This window comes from Corvus hawaiiensis, chromosome Z (genome assembly GCF_020740725.1).
Source record: "Corvus hawaiiensis isolate bCorHaw1 chromosome Z, bCorHaw1.pri.cur, whole genome shotgun sequence".
NCBI classification, from domain to species: domain Eukaryota; kingdom Metazoa; phylum Chordata; class Aves; order Passeriformes; family Corvidae; genus Corvus; species Corvus hawaiiensis.
The window spans coordinates 44554737-44572138 of record NC_063255.1 but is presented as its reverse complement, the minus strand read 5'-3'; the positions used below and the strand labels follow the sequence as shown (position 1 = coordinate 44572138).

At 37.3% G+C, this 17402-nt stretch overlaps 2 protein-coding genes across 5 annotated transcripts in view; both read left to right on the top strand.

The window, feature by feature from the left end:
• IFT74 (intraflagellar transport 74) overlaps positions 1–8152 on the top strand; it is a 36713-nt gene extending 28561 nt beyond the window's left edge. For both annotated transcript variants that reach the window (XM_048292274.1, XM_048292273.1), the window contains 4 exons: positions 2543–2706; positions 3303–3428; positions 5811–5871; positions 7481–8152. In XM_048292274.1, the coding sequence (XP_048148231.1) occupies positions 2543–2706; positions 3303–3428; positions 5811–5871; positions 7481–7596 (467 nt within the window). In that variant the 3' untranslated portion in view covers positions 7597–8152. The remainder of the gene's footprint in view (positions 1–2542; positions 2707–3302; positions 3429–5810; positions 5872–7480) is intronic.
• A 1140-nt stretch (positions 8153–9292) lies between these two features.
• TEK (TEK receptor tyrosine kinase) overlaps positions 9293–17402 on the top strand; it is a 53356-nt gene continuing 45246 nt past the window's right edge. For all 3 annotated transcript variants that reach the window (XM_048292268.1, XM_048292267.1, XM_048292266.1), the window contains exon 1: positions 9293–17146. In XM_048292268.1, coding sequence (XP_048148225.1) covers positions 17095–17146 — 52 coding nt within the window. In that variant the 5' untranslated portion in view covers positions 9293–17094. The remainder of the gene's footprint in view (positions 17147–17402) is intronic.

The window sequence follows — 17402 nt, the reverse complement described above, 5'->3', positions numbered from 1 at the left end:
AGTATAATGAACTACTTAAGATTCTTTCAGAAATACAGTGAATGCTCAGTTTGCACTGTTGAAGTTCCTTCTAACCTTTGAATTATAGCACAGTCGTCTTCAGGATTCTTTTGTTATGATTAAAATCTGAATTTCCATATTTTCTTGCCATAACAAAGATATAAAAAGTCCACCAGCAGAACCCTTAAAAACAATAAAAAAGAAAAGGAAACCATGAAGGGTAAACAAAAGTGCTGATGGCATGGTTTCCCAAAAACATTTCCCTGGGTCACTGTAGTTTGTTCTGAGAATTTGCCACTATGTACACACTGCATGCTAGACACTGCAACTTCATGGCCTATCAGAAGGAACTGGGCTGCATCCTCTTCCTGTCTCTTCCCCTAGAGGAATTCTGAGGTTTTTTCAGTTTTGAGGTTTTTTCACTGAGTCTGCTGCTGGATAAGGATAAAATTTGCCCCTTCCAGTTTCTTTCCCATTCTCCAGAAAGTGTGAATGGATAGGAATACCCATTGCAGTCTCATCATAGTTGTATTAGACAGAACAGTCCAAGAAAATTTTTTTTTCCTTTTTGGCATTTAGGTTGGTACTACTCCTTACATGTAAAATAAATTCCAACTGGTCAACTATGTATAATTTTAAAATAACAAAATACAGATATACAGAACAACTATATAAAAAGTGAAAATGCTCTGATAAGACCTAAGTAAATCCTCATGAACATCTATAGTTGTTTTCTGCTATTTCTTTCTTATCTGAATTTATTTCATAATTCTACTTTTTACTATTTCTGATCTAAGATTCTCATTTATTGATGTCCTTAAGCATTTGTCTTTAAACCATAGTGCTGTGGGAACAAGAGAAGTAAAGCTGTGATCTGTTCAGTTGTGGTTTATAATCTGTCATTAACCAATTCAATGTTAACTTCAGTGAGAAACTCTGAGCCGTTATGAAATATTGTAGACAGAGAGAAAGTGTTTTCTTAAGCCCTTTGCAGTGGAAGGCAGACTGTGAATTACTTACATGCAAAGCAATGCAAAATATTTTAATTTAAAATCCTTCTTTTAATTTGCAAGGGAAATTTTCATATTTATATAAATGCTCTTTGCACATAGAGGACACTTTCAATCTTACCTTATGGATCCGTATTCCTCAGGAGAATTGCAAATGGCACACAAAAATCTTGGTTTGTCTTTTTTTTCATTCTGACGTTCCTAAAGAAATCATGAACGTGCTCTGTAATAAGCCAGAAGTGTTGATAAAAACAAATGTTTCACTCTAAAAAATAAGTATATGGCATAAATACACAAGAAGAGAGATGAGTACCTTGCTCTGAGTGTTTTGATCAAGTGAGATTTTCCCATAGAAGTCCACTGACAAAACTATATCCACAGTTTGTGGAAAGGTGAACTGTCCTTCTATCACATAGAGACATCTATTTTCTTCTGCCTTAAAGATTTATACTGCCTTGGTTAAGTTGGGGAGGCAATTTTCTGTCCTTTTTTCATCAGATCCGCACAAATCTCAAAATACAAACCTATGCCAAGAAAAGTTTCTTTGTGCAGTCTCATCCCTCCCAATAGCCCACGTTGCCTGATACTTTGAAATATAGGAAAAAAACTCCATTATCTATATCATTCTTCTGAGTTAGACACAGATCTGAAACATAAGAGGATGTACCCATGTGTTTAATATTCAGGAACATGAGTGAAATACAATGACAGGTCACAAAACCATACAAACTGAGACTAACCAACCTCTAGTCCTTCCCCACTCTGGGTAGGTAACTTACCCTCAAGACTGAGTCAAAGTATTTTTATTACTTGGTATATCTTTATTGTTTCTTCTCACACATGTCTCATGTCTGGACAGTTTCAGTCTCCACAGTTATCTTCGTCAGAATCCACCCATAGTTCTAATTCCTTTAATTACCTGTAACTGTTACTTTTTTAATGGAGCCTCAGAAGTAAATGCTGTTTATTGTAGCCCATGTTGATGTTGTAAGCTGTGACACTTCTTTTCGGCGGATGTATGAAAGTGTTTTCCTGTACAAAGCAAATGTTTAAAATAAGTTTGGCTATTTGTTCTCTTAAAACTAAGCTTTATCCGTATTCAAGCAGCACAAATAAAAATAACAAGATGCTAAAAAACTAATAAAAATATTTCTTCAATTTTTCTGCATCATTGCAATAAATTTTTTGTAAGTTTCACCACTGCTTTAAGATTGTGGTGCTATAATTAATGGTGTGGTGCTATAAACATTAAAAATAGAAACACTGTGATACAGAAGATCATCACACTTCCATTACTCTTCACTTACGGATTATAATACAGTAATTGTAGTGTATGAGTCTGACTTGTGGGGTGGTTGTGAAGATCAAATTTTTTATTTCTTTCACATTAACAGTCCCATAAGTATCAAAATCAGAAGTATATTTAGGAGCTGTTTATATTGGTTAAATATAGCATAAATCTGTATGTAATGGGCTGTGTATTATGAAACAAAAAGTACTGTTAATTAGTGATTGTGTGTCTGGTGATCTAGAGAGTCAAAAACTGCAGATGGACTTACAGAAGATGGAACTTCTGGAGGGCAAGATGGTTGGTGAACTGGCTTCTCTTAAAGACAAAATTGAACAGACAAAAGCAGAGTTGGAGATCTACAATAATTTGCCAGCTCTGAAAGCATCAGGAGAAGAAAAGAAAAAGGTAATGAAAGGGATGAAACAGAGTGTGTGCTTTTGAGCAGCTAGTGGAGGGGAATCCAGTTTTGTGATTGAGAGTCCTTCCTGACAGCTGAAAAACAGGATTGCATATCGGTGCAAATGAATCCAAATACTATTTTGCTATATTGTGTGTGACTTACTAACTGGGTACATGTAGCAGGTATTCAGCTGGGTATCTTCTGATAACCTTCTTCCACAAAATCTCCCCATTTTATTTTAGTGATTCAGCTAAACTATTCTGATGTAATTTATGACTACCCATGGCTTTGAATTTAGCAATCTAACACAGAACACAAGCAAAAGTGAATTTCCTACAAATTCTTAATATCAGCATTCCCACTGGTGCTCATACAGTATTGTCTAAACATACAACTTGCTCATAATCATTGAGTATTATTTTTGGGATAGAGTATGCAGTGCTAGTGAAAAGCCTATGAGTTCTTTATGCATATGCATATGGCTTTGTTCTAAAAGGAAAAAAAGTAGCATCTTGAAAGGTAAATTGAAGTAATGTGCCTGAAGCCTGCAGCAAATTAATTCATCCATTAATCAGTTTGTGTTGGGTTTTTTTCTAACTAGAAACTCCAGGATGACAAAGAAAAGTTAACAAAATGCAGCCATGCTTTTAAGAAAATAATGGAGCATTTGAATGCACAGTATGAGACACTAAAGAAGGAGCTGCAAGAAAATGAGACGCATTCTCAGGTATAGGTCAAGTCACATATTATCCTTTCAGTTGTTACTTTCTCAGTTTTGGTTTTCTCACTTACATGAAGCATTGTAAGACAGAATCTGTTTATTCCTTCTTCGTGAGTTTTCTAAATCATATGTTGTAAGTGTGTAGCTGTATTTGCTGTTTTCAAACAAAAGTTAATATTGTGACAACAAATGGCTTGTAAGCTTTGGATTACTAGTAGAGAAAGTATGCGAATCCTTTGTTTAAGTTTTTCTGTTAATCTTGCTCAGAACTCTCTACCTTCTGCCCTTCCTTTGCTTAAGTAGTTTGAGGACGAACTTAGAAAGAAACTGCAGGGGAAAAAAAGTCACTACTAATAGCTAAGTTCCCTTTTGCTTTTAAAGTCATGGTGATAATTTTTTTTCTTTAAATCTGTGCTATTAATTCCATTTTCCTTTTTCCAATTCTTCTGCTCCTTGCAGGCCACTGAAGTTTTAGGATCTGTTCACACTTCTTTAAACAACTTTGGTATACATGTACGTTTACATTTCAAAAGTGAATCAGGAAAGAAGATGTTTATAACCTCTTGAGCAGCTTTTATTTTTCATTATAAACACACATAAATTGCTGTCATTTTGGCAGCAGAACTCTACTGGAATAAAGTTTTGAATGCACAGAAGGAAAATGGATAACCTTAAAATAAGGTGGAAAGGGAAATTGATTTTTTTGTAATGCATTTCACTGTTTTTTATTGCTTGAGGTTGTTGAGATATTTGTCCTTTAGGACTGTTACTTTTTTTCTAATATGGTTAAAAGCTGAAGGTCATATTGTACATTTTTAAGTTGACTTTCTTGTGGAATGAATGTTGTGGAGCAGATGAGAAGGCATAGCTCTGACTGAGGCATATGTGTCCATTTGTAGCATAGGATTATTATAATCATTCTAGGGTGATGATCTAAATCCTCAAAGACACATGCCAAAGTGTGCAAGACTTCAGATGCTGTGTATCTTTTTTGCCAAGACCAGATTCTAGAGTTTAAGTAAATCAGAAATGCATACTCAGACAGTGTTAAGATACTTGCATAATTAGACTTAACATTTTCTATAAATTAGTAGTTGTACAGCATTTCTTCAGTTCATTAAGCTGTGGCAGTTCTATTTTAATGTGTTTGAAAAGGATTTGTTTCTTTACTTTTTATGTCCTGAGTGTAAATATCCTCAGTGTGAATTAAGGTATGTCTTATAGTAACTGATTATTTGACATTCATCAAGCATTTTGAAGTTCAAATAGTGTTCATAAATGTGGAGGACTTGGGCAATTTTGCAAGAGGTCAACTGGTCTTCAAGCAGTTTCTATAAAAATACACTGGATCTTTCCTTTTCTGTGTGCAAGACAGTAAGTATTTCAGTTCCAGGTTCCTTTACTGGCTGTGTTGTGTGCAGCAACATCTACAAAGAGGACAATAACAATTTTAATTGGTCAGAAATACCTAGTCTTGGAGACAAATGATTGCCTTGTTTGATGCAAACCAGTACAATATAAAACTGATTCTTTACTGTTAAGGTTTGAGTTGTACAGCAATTATTTTCGTCTCTTCCGGCTTAATAATAAGCTTTTAAGTAAAATACTGTGATATTTTCCTTATTTATTATCTTAGTTTCCACTGAAAGTTTAGTCTCAGAATGATTTTCAGTTTTACATTTAAAAATAACAGCTTCATATCTTGAAATGCAGAACCTTGAACAGTAGCATCAGAAAAACAAATATAAAATTGTATTGTAAGGAAGCAGCCATCAATATAATGTCCACATTAGTTTCCTGTTGATGCTGAAAGTATTGAAGAAGTGCCAGCACTGAACCCACATTCCTACAATCTTCTTGCTGCAGCTCTGTTCTTATCGCAGCTTCTGGCATTGGACAGGAAACTTAACTATGGAAGTAAGGAAGTTTCTTCTGTGTAGTGCAAAGTCCAAGACAGTGTCAGGAAATATTGCATCTTTGGTGATTTTAGATCTTACTGATTTTAAGAAGATCATCTAAATGATATGAAGCATAATGAGAATTGGTATCTCTCTGAATTGTTCACCTTTTTATTTCTAACTTGCCCATTAACTTCCTTATATGACAAGTCTTGAATTCTCATCAGATTTTTTCATCTGTTACTGCAGTTGCATGCAGTGCTTTTATACAGATGGATTATGAAGAGCTTAATTATATATGCAGGTTAATGAGCAGCAGCTTTAAAAACATCTTGCCATTGTTTATCATTTCTGTGTTTTTTATGTGAAATAACTTTGATCTTATCAGATTATAGAGTATAAGGTACTGATACAAAATTATTTGTGTAAAATATGTGTGTAATAATTACCATTTTGATTTTTGGCTCTTTTTGTGGTTTTATGTTTTCAGCTTACAAATTTGGAGAGGAAGTGGCAGCACCATGAGCAAAATAACTTTATGATGAAGGAGTGTATCCTTTTCTTTAAGAAGTAAGAGTCAAATTCACACACTGTATTAATTGAGGAAGAAGTCTGTTTCCTCCAGTAGAATGAGACAGGACGGAATGGGCTGCAGAAGACAGGGGAGGAGGGGAAAGGCAATCCTTTGCAAATACCTGCAGATATTATATGTAGCAAAACTTGCATGTGTTGTCTGAAACAATTTACAGGGTCCTAAAGCGTAAGCTTTGCCTTGCAGTCAGGATTTTTTCCATCTTTCTCAGGTTTGCCACTAGGTTTCATACAAAGTTCATCTTCACATCTCTCCAGTCTTATCTGAAATTAATCTGCCAGGGTAGCACTGTTTGAAAACATGCTGGGGTGGGGGAAGTGTCTTGTAGCTCTCTCTTTATGTGATTCAAATTAACGAGTTGTATTCCAGTAATCATATCAACAAAATCATTATTTGCTGATTTGCAAATGGCTTTGATAAGATAGTTTTTGAAATTAGGAAAAGCACGGAAGTTTATTTTAATTAGAATTGATGGTTCTTCTCATCTGGTACTATTTTTCTATTTTTCTCCTTAGTTATGATAGAGACCTGAATAGGACCAAGGTACACTTTCATTTTGTATTCTAGGGACAGTGAATTCACTACAATAAAATTACTTCTTTAAAGTTATTTAAGAAATAAATTTTTGTTTAAAAAATCTCTAAGACACAAAAAATCGCTGTTTTGTGATTAAAGTACAAATGTAATTGGTAAAGATAACATCAAAACTAGACCCCACCATCTAGTGTAGTGTGTTGGACAGTGAACATTCCTTCATGTCTCAGAAAATGGCACAGGGATATATTTTGGGCAATTTTGTGATTGCCTAGCCATCACAGAAACAATACTGATGATCATGGTATTTAATAATTGATGCACATACATATAGCTATATGTATACATATACATATAGTGTTGTTTTCTTCAGATACCAAATATCCCATTTCTCGAATCTGGTAAGTGCTCTAATTCTTAGAAAAACATCTGAAAAAAGTCTTGTACAGTGTAATATAGTTGGAGCTACCTCCTCTTTGAAGGAGGCTCTACAGAAATATTTTATTAAGGCAATACTCTTAAACACAATTTTTCTTAAAAAAAAAACTTTAAGACAAGCCAAGAGAAAAGATGATCAGGATATTAAAGTATCTCCTAACTTGGTATGAAATATTGCCTATCCAAGTGCAGACCCTTGAACAGAGTATGTCTGCTTAGGCTACTGGAGAGGGGCTGCTTTCTTGGACTGGGACTTTTGTAGCCAGACTGTATGGCTGTACATAGCTGAGTGCCTTGAAATGGTTTGGTTTACAGTGTAACAATAGGCAAAGTCCTTCATGAGGGACTTACTGCCTATATAAATATATAAATATATATGAAAACAAAAGTGACTCAGACATGTAATCACTTTTTTTTTCTACAGTGCTTGTCATGAGATGGCAGCTAGTAAATTAGCCCCAGTCTGAGTTTCTTCCACTATTTTCACCCCTTGACAGTTTTCATAGAAGGAAGTGTATGGTATTACGGTTCCCTTGTGATTTGTGATTATGCTCATATTCATACTGGCAGTTTGTTTCCTTAATTCGTTTAATCAGTCATAGCAACAAAAAGTCAGGAGAGTGACTACCAACCAATAAAGAAGAATGTGAAAAAGCTGGTCAAAGAATACAACCAAGCTCTCATAGAAGCTTTGCAGAACACCAAGAACTGAACCTAGGCATTTCCTTCCTGCCCGAATGGGCCAACAATGAGAGATGTGCAAAGGCCGCATGGAAAGCTGGACTACTGAGATCATTCACTCACCACTAGGGTGACAGATATTCTTAAAATTATTTTACCAGGTTTTTAGAAGTTACAGGTTTTAATACTATCCCTCCTTTTGCAATGTTTAAAATTTTTAGAAATAAACATCTGAATTTTAGAAACAAAAAGGAAATACTGCCCAATGAGTTACTGAGGCCCATTGCTGAATTGCATCTCAATGTGAAATTTTAGTCTGGTTTACACACTGAATTTCTAATTGCCCTGTAGTCCTACCCCTTCCAAACAGAACAGGAGGACTGCTTGACAGGTTGTCATATGCATTATCTTAAATTAAGTGTGTAATAAGCTAAATGGTAATACCAGCATACCATACCTATATAGATGGCAATTTATACCAAGTAAGGAAAGCATCTAAGGATGACAAGTGTCTTTTAAAGTCAAAATTGCTTCGTAGTGTAAAATCTTAAAATAAAAGCAAATGCCAGTAAATTGTCATTTCCTAATGGAGAATTAACTTCCTTATTTTTTAAGATGTAATTATAAAGAGTGAACTATGATAAAAAGCACTGAAACATAACTAACACTGATTTTGTGTGGAGTATTTTACTGCTGTAGTATTCACCAGTAAAGGAAATAGCAGAGAAAATTATTTGTATATTTTCTGCAATGTTTTTTTTCCCTCCAGTTTCAACAAGCAGAGTCATATGGAACCTCTGACAAGAAGACAAGGAAGAGTTTCAACATAGAACAAAAAAATGTGTAGAAAATAACAATGTGCTTTATGATATAGAAATTTCAGAAAATGCTTTGATAAAAAAAAATTCCATTTATATATTTCTCTCACATTCTACAGGTAATGTATTTATAAACTGCTTATTGATAATTTCTTTCACCTGGTATATTGTAAGCTAGTCCTGATCAAATAGAAAAAGCACAGTTGACTATAGGTAGAAATCTTAGCTAAACAGTAAACTAGCCTTGTGGAAAGAAACTACTAAAAAGCAATGGGAACTGGTTTTATAATTGTTCTGCTCTCATAGAAAAGTTTTCCAGAAAAGAGGTAGACTATGCACCTCACTTTATAAAACTGGAGTAGAGAAACAATTAGAAAATATTCTGAGTCCATTGAAATAGTTCTGTATTTTTATCACTAAATTTCCTCAAATCTGTGATTGTGATTTTGAATATAAAGAAATCTGTAACCTAAAAATACTGAAGATTTGTGCAGAGAGCACTGTGTTTGCAAATTCAGCACAGTAAACGGTGTCGCTTTTTATATTTATAATATTTAGAGATAATGGAACAGGATTTCTATAAACTAAGGACTGTTATCTAGGGGAAATTCCCACTAAAGTCTCTTCCTTCCTGTCAGAGTTTCAGCTATTCCAGAGAAAGCCCATTATTTGCAGAGATAGTTGAAGTCTAATATTCTCACCAATCAAACCATCAGCCAGAGAGATCGCCTCCTGAATTCCACTTGTGCTAGAATAACATATTGTAGTGAACAGTGGAAAAAAGCTGCAGCCTGAATAAACAGACTGCTCTGACTTTGCTTTCTCTCAGGGCAGGGGAAGGTTTTATTCCTTGGTAGTGGTTCTGTAAGACAGCATGGTAAAGTTTACAGGTTTTCGTTGTGTTCCCCGGAGGTGCCTGTCATGAAACCCCTTTCTCTAGCATGCTGTTCTTTTTCTTGTTCTACTGAAGGATCTTCAGATAACCTGTTTCTGTGTGAGAATCTTATCACTCATTCTTTCTCTTAACAATTCATCCTTATGGTCCTTGATAGCAGTCATAGTACCCATGGCTGAAAAGAACTGTATGGATTCTAAGTGATGAGCTATGCGGCAAGTGTTTCATCTTCCTCTGGAAGATGAGTAACTCACTCCCAGTAGTGAGCTGAGTAAACTGTACCCTTACCTAGTTCCTCAAGTATCAGTGAAAATCACCTTTTCTTTAACTCTTTATATCTTTTTTTTTTTTAATATGGTTTAAGTACCAGACACACAATACTTTTTCACTGAAACTCCTGTGTATACATCAGGACACTAATTCAGTAACACAGGTCTCTCTCTACCCAGGCAGTCTTTTATCCATTTTCTGCTATGACTTCAGACTGAGAGGACATGAATTAACTGGCAGCATCTGCGAGGTGGAGATACTTAAAACCTCTTCTGCTCGCCTCTCTTACCAGGGCTGAGTAAGGATCACCTCCCTCAGCCTGCCTGGCAATGCTCTTCCTAACATGTGCCGAATACTGCTGGCCTGTTTTGCTGTGCATTGTTGGCTCTTGGTCAGCTTGGTGTACACCAGGAAGGGCCCCAAGGACCTTCTCAGTAAAGCAGGTTTCCAGCCACTCAGCCCTCAGTGTGCGTGGGTGCCTGGATTGTTCCTCCACAGGGGCAGGACTTTACATGTGTCGGAACTTCATGACATTCTTGGCTGCCCACTTCACCTGTTTAGGTCCCTCTGGACAGCACACCATATGGTGTATCAACCACTCCTCCCAGCTTTGTGTCATCTGCATGCTTCCTGAGGGTGAACTCTGAGCCATTGTCCAGGTCATCAGTGAAAAGGTTAAACAGTATTGCCCCCATATCCATGGCTGTGGTATTCCACTACTGTCTGGCCTCCAGCTGGACTTCAGGCCACTGACCACACAGTGAACCCCGAGCCTGCTTATTTAACCATACTTTGTCAGCGTTATCTATGAGGATTTAATGGAAAATTCTGGCAAACACCTTGCTTATGTTGAGGTAAACAACATCCTAACCTCTCTCCTTGCTCAGTGAGTTAGTTGCCTCATTTTGGATGGCTATCAGGTTGGTTAAGCATAATTTCTTCTTCATAAATCTGTGCTCTCTACTCATGATCACCTTCCCATCCTTAATGTGTCTGGAAATCGTATACAGCCTTAGTTGCTCCACAGCTTTCTCAGGGATTGAGATGAGGCTGACCAGTCTGTCATTCCCTGGATCACTCTTCTTGCTCTCCTGAAGGTAGGAGTGACATACTCTGTCTTTCAGTATTCAGAAGCCTCTCTCTTACCACCATAAAAAAAAAAAGGTACTCAGGAATGACCTTGCAATGCCATAAGTCAGCTACCTCTGTACACATGTGGGTGCATTTCAACAAGTTCCATGGAGTTATGTTTTCCAGTTTGTTAAAAGTTCCCTAACCTAGTCCCCCTTCAGTAAGATGCCACTGAGGCATTAGGATACCATGTTTGACAATTATTGTCACTCCACATCCCACTTCAATGGCACACCGTACGTCAAGAAGCATTTCAGTTTCAAAGCCTTCAGTCAAAGGGTGTGTTGCTGCCATGTTGTTTATCCTTTGCTTGAGGACAAGCACAGGAATGACTGCTGTGTTCCCAGTTCATGATGGCATGACAGTGCACCAACCTTGTTCCCATATATTAAGGGATGTCATCATATCTCCAGGCAAACTCTTATTTTTGCTGCAAGCAAAGGTTAATCCTCTTGTTGGTCTTCCTGCTTCATCTTGCCTTCACTACTTTTAACGGTGATTAAAAAATCTTGTCTGTCTTTCAAAATAAGTTTGTTTTTTTAAATTTCTCTTAGTGAGCTTAGAAGTCAACAATGCAGTATTCCTTTGAGCAATTCTGGACAGGTGGAACACTGAGAGTTCTTTCCTCCTGACAACTTTAGTTAATGGCTCTTAGTGTTAGTATGTGCTGTTTCATAATTGTAGAGACATGTTTCCAAGGTGAAGTGGTTGTAAGTTCTTTCAGTACGCTTCCAGTTTCCTGCTGCTGGTATAAAACAAGACTACGAGGCATAATGCAGGCCTTAAGACGAGGTGCTAGCCATTAGAATGTATTAGTTTGAGGAGAAAGAGATTAAAAGATTACTTTGTAACTGTTCTTAAGGACCTGCTTTGAGTGAACTCCTTGGAAACATAGCTCATGGTGTTAAATCATCTGGGTGTGGTGGATGTAGCAATCAGAGTGAAAACCCTTCAGATTCTGAAAGTGGTCGTAAAATTGGAGCTCGCTTGAACAGCTACACAGTGCGAATAGCAGCTGAACACCAAATCATACATGTCTTGTATGTGCAGAGCAAGGCCTTGAAATGCAGGTCAATCACTCAGAAGGGAACTGGATTAGTCCCAAACAAAATAGTTGTCATCTTTTTGAGTAAAGAGGAAGCCTTTAAGCATTCACAGCTACAGAAATGATCTGAATTCAAATCCCAGCTTTGATTAATCATTTGTTGGGATTGACAAAATCTTGGACCAGAGGAAGAAATGTTCTTGCCGTGACTTGAGCCCAACACTTACAGGTTCTCCTTTCAGGAAGGAGGACTGACTGGACAATATGCCAAATGTGTGAAATGGGAGGAAATGTTCCACATTAAATAAAAAAAGAGAGAGAAAAAAAGAGCCAGAAACGTTAAATTATCCACTCTTGTTTCCTCTTGTAGAGTGAATTCCTTGAAAGCTACATTCATTTAAAGAGACTGAGCTTGATTCACTGAGCACTGGTATCTTTGTATCAGCCCCAAGATTTCTGCTGTGCAGCAAGGATGAATAAGGTGCAAGACCTGTCTCCAACATAAAACTCAAGTTTGCCCACAAATACTTGTGATGTAAGGGGGACTCAGCACCTCTTAAAATTAGGAAGAAAAATAAAATAGTGACTATAGTAGAAATTATCAGTTGCATCAGTGACTTTAACAATTATGCATGAGAGACAAAATTCTAAATAAAGCCTTCAGATTTCCAAGATTTCTGCAAGACTTCAGTCCCAAATTTGGAAGAAGAGGCAGGTGGACAGGAAATTTATCATAAGTTGTGCTTGTTTAAAATCACCATTAAAAAGCACCATTAAATCATACTAACATGTGATAATAAGTCAGTGGAAGATAGTAGGTCCTGCAAACAGGATATTAAGAATGAATTTTTGTAACCCTAATGGCTGAGAACACTACCCCTGAGATCTAGTCAGCATGACCCATTTCCTGGTCCTTGGAAACAGTAGTCAGATCTTCAAAGATCATATGCATTACAAGGCTTATGAAATTAATCTTTATTTCTCCAGATGGCAAAAACATTAAATTTGCCTTGTTCATGCCCTACTATTATTGCTGTGCATCATTTGGGGAGATTTAATATCAATATCTTAAAGATATTTGGATATGCAATTGTTGCCATTAAACATAAACACACAGACTCATTTGTCCTTCAAAATTTATTGTAAAAAATTACAATGAAAGTAGTACAACAGAGAAGCATTTTTTTTGTCCTTCTGCTGACAATGGGCAGGCTAGTCTAAAATATACGTGAAGCATTTTTCAAAAGAATACAAGTGACTTGCAAAGCAGAAGTTTTCAGAGCATAGATGTTAGACAAATGGCCTAATGTTCTTCACAATGACTTTACTCATACAGAAACTCTAAAGTACTCTTGTGTTTTTTCATCAGCTGAGCTTTCCCTTTGAAAGAAACCTGAGATCCCTGTCAGGTCCTGTGTTTAATTCCATTCAGTAAATTCCCTTTCATTTCAGTATCAAGGAAGACAGGAAAGCAACAGCTCCCTTTGGCTAAGGCTGTTCTGTAGACTGCTTGGTACTCAGCCATTTTCCAGGCTATGTTCTCCAAGAGGAACTCTTTTTTAGAAAAGAAAACAAAAATGCTGAGCAAAAAAAGTGGATCATATGTTTGCAACCCTGAATTGCCTTCTGAGTATGTATATCCAGGGGAAGCAGTGCAGCAAAAAACTGTTACCTTTTCTACCTCACCTTAAGATTTCTCAGAACTACCCATTTCGATAGCACCATTCCTCCATACTGTCCTATCCACGTTTGCATGACATGTACCCCAGAAACCTTTACCTCCCTCAATTTACCACTGCCACTGAAGTGGTAGGGGCAGTGCTCATCCTGAGTTCTTAGACCAGCAGCTGCGCATGTCCTCTCCCTGGCCACCTGTCTGCTACCTCTCACTTCCATGTGGTCCCAGATAGATGGCTTAGGGGCTACAGCTGGCCACAATGGCATAGGCCATGTTGCAGAGGAGAACAGGATCTGTTTGAGAAAAGAAGCTTAAACCCCATCATTTGTGAGCCTTTGTTTCACATTAGCTGACTGTGGTGAGTAATAATTCCTAAAGTTCCTTTACTGCCTCCTAATAAGACGTATCAACATCATGTCAAGGCCAAAGTAATGGCTTGGTTCCAAAAAATATAATGTGACCAGACACTGCAAGAGGATATGTGATTTCTGCTAACACATCTACCTGACTAAAGAAGTGCAGTGGCATTGTCTCTTTTTCCTCTTCACATATTTCCATGTGGTGCAGCATGTATGAATGGGTTGTCCTTGAGACAAGTGTGCTGCTTATCTAAAGAGGAAAGCCTGGTGTCAGGAGTTCAGGGCACTTGACGTATCATAAAATTAGCCTTCAGCAAAGACAGTTATGAAAAGCCATGTTTAATGCTAGGGTTATATTTACATGTTGGAAGACAATTTGTTTCCCTGCTGCAAGTAATTTAAACTTATGCATGCCACTATGTTGGGGGTTAAGATGTGAATATGTTTGAATCAGCAGTTAACCACCAACAAAACTGATGTTTCTGAGGGGAACTCTTTCGAAATTGCCTTTTGGATTCTTTCCAAGTATCTTTAGAAAAGACAAGAGTGTGGTTTATGGGGTCAAAATACAGCTACATACCTACCTGAAGATGTGGCAAGGATGCTCATTGAACACCCTGATAGTCAACAGCCCCATATGCAATAAAAGTTAGAGTAACTCTGTACCATATTTTACTCCTTGTCCCATCCTTACTTTTAGCCCAGTTTATTTGACTGGCCATCAGGTTTTGCCAAAGGCTATTCGGAATTCTTCATGTCATTAATAGTGAATGCAGGCTGAGACTCAGTATCCCCATTAGCTAAGGACTATCTGTTTGTTGGTGGGGACAGGCAATTCTACTGCACTTTTGTGTCGCTCACTAATCAGAAGGTGATCAGATAATACAGTTTTTACTTCAAGGGACACAAAATTAATATGACCTACCTTAAAAAATACTTACCTTCTCGGCACACGAAATATAAGGACGAAAATATGAAAGGTAGACCTAGCAGACACTTAATGTTGAGTGAGAATAAGATAGAATATTGAAATCCTTTAAATTCTGCAGTAGAAAAAGCTTATCATGTGATTAATTTGGACTTTAGTGGGAGCACTAATTAAGTGGTGGCACTTAAAAGCTTTCCAAATAGAAACAGACCTACGTTTAACACATACTACATATAAAGGAGTACTTTAGTGTTTGCTGAATTGTAGATGCTATTCTTCATTTCTTCAAAAATTAAATTTTGTAATGAAACAGAAATGAACTACACAATCCTGCTGATGCTGGTACCCTAAACAAATTCTGGCTTGGGTTGGTATGTATCTCCTCTCTTCTGGCTTCAGCAGGCCTTTGCAACCTTGTATTTGTGGAATGTTTCATGTGCAGGCTGTCCACTCTGAGATAAATAACTACCTTGTCATCATGGCAGCTGAAATGATCAGTAGGCACAAGTTGGTTCTTCAAAAAAGAATGAACAGCTCACCTGGCCCATTATTCATACTGCAAAATCAGTAGCAGAAGCATTACTTTCTATTTAGGTGTATTTCAAATGGAGACATGATGCATTTCTCTTTAGTGACCTCTTTACAGCAGGAAAGTGAGATTTAAGTGGAAACTTTAAAAAACCCCTCTAAGATTAGAACAGCAATCTGGAGAACCACAGCCTTGACCGCAGTTGTTTAAGCCTGTCCCCTCTCCTTCCTTCCTGCTCCCCATCCCTCAACAAATCAAAAATAATCGAGGATTGGCCAACTTATAAACAGGTTAAATGAATAACAAAACAGTTATCCACTAGATGGGAAATATGACAATATTTAGTATCTGCTAATATAGTAAGTGTTCTGATATTGGAGGGATCTCTACTTGCAGACTTATAAAAGCTAAGGTGCAATTGGAGAGGGGTGATCACTACTGCTTCACATCTAAGAGTAAAAGAAGAGTAGATGTTCTCCAAAATCTAAAATGGACAAAATATATGTGTTTATTTTAGTCTGAAACCAAACCACGTAAATATCTTATATTCTGCCTCCTTTAAGCATCAAAAAGGAATTTTAGTAGTGTTTGTACATCATACTGTGTTTTTGCACCCACAGGGTATTTTCAGTATAAATTTCTACTTGGTTTGGCTTTTGGTTATATGGAGGGAAAGGTGGGACACACGTAAGGAACTCTGGGCTGCTGCCTTCCCATTTGCTGTGGTTGTAACCCTTCTCTCCACGTGGCAATAGATCTTGGGTGTGAAGGACTTCCTCTGTGAAATCTACACTACAATCAAAGGCTAAAAGGAGATTAAATCAAAGTAGGATAAACCCATACCCCATTTCCAAAATTGTGCTGAAAATTCCTTTTTCTGTATTTCCATAAAAGTAATTCTGGCTGTTGGCATCTTGGCAGAACTACAGAACTTTCAAATGCTATATTGCCATGGATCATGTTTTGTCAAGTGCTCTTTAATTTCAATTCTATTTATATATACGAGTGCTGTCTTTAAATTTATTTCATTCATTTTTTTTCTGCTTTTCTTTGTATTTTTTCTTTGTGTTTTGTTTTAGCTTCCGAGTTTTAAGACCTCCCTGAGTGATGCAGGCGTTTTAATCCCACTGAAGTCATAATAACTCTGTATGAGATTTATTATTGCAACAAGTTTTCAGTCTGTTTCCAATTGTCAAATGTAAAGAAAAATAGTTAACAGTAAAACACATGAACTAAGGGAATAGTTTGCTGGATTGTGGAAGGCTTTGGTCTATACTGGATTCAGCTGGCTGCTTTGTTACTGTTTACTTCTTATTTTCATTATTGTGTGCAGAAATGCATTGCAGCCAGCAGTTTATGTGTGGATTAAATAAATAAGGGAATACACTATAGCACCCTGAGAACTTAGCAGACCTGGACTTTAAGAATGAGATAATAGCACTTTCCACCTACTCTACCTAGGTGGAGGATGTTTTACTTCCACTCTCACACCTACTGGAGGATGCCATCATTGTTCTTATTCTGCTGACTGTGAACAACAGCAGTCCCCTGCTTCTCCAGCAGCTCCAGATAATTGTTTTGATGTATTGCTGGATGGATGGGATTTGCACTCCCCTGCAGTCCTGCTGATACAAAAATGCCTTTAAGATCCTGCCTTTCCCATCCTAATCTACAAAGGAAACAGGAAAAAGGAACTTAAACTCCCTGTACTCAGACAGCAATGAGACTGTTCCAGCCTGCGCCAGTGCTCTGATTTCTTGCCTGTGACTTGTAAACAGCGTACCATGCAGGACAAGAGTAACTGCTAAAGGTCTGCCCCGAGGAAAGGATACTCCATGAACAGCTGTAAGAACTGGATGGATATACTTTGGAAAGCATGGACCCTCTAGCACACCTAGTTCTCTATGGATTCAGCCTGTTGATTTCAGGTAAACTTTGGCTCTAATAGCTGTAGTGGACCTGTCATGCCTTTCTTTGTTTTTCACACAGTATGCACCTAGCCTTTGACTTGTCTACCCTTCACTCCAGCGCTTACCTTTACTGATTTAAGTACTCGTGTTTGTTTCAGTGAGTCCACTTCTCTGTGCAGAGCTCTTACAGCGAGTGAGGGCAGGACTGGGGCCAAGCAACTGGGGATGATTTAGCTACATGTAGGATTCACTGCTGCAGCTTTTAACTGTTGAA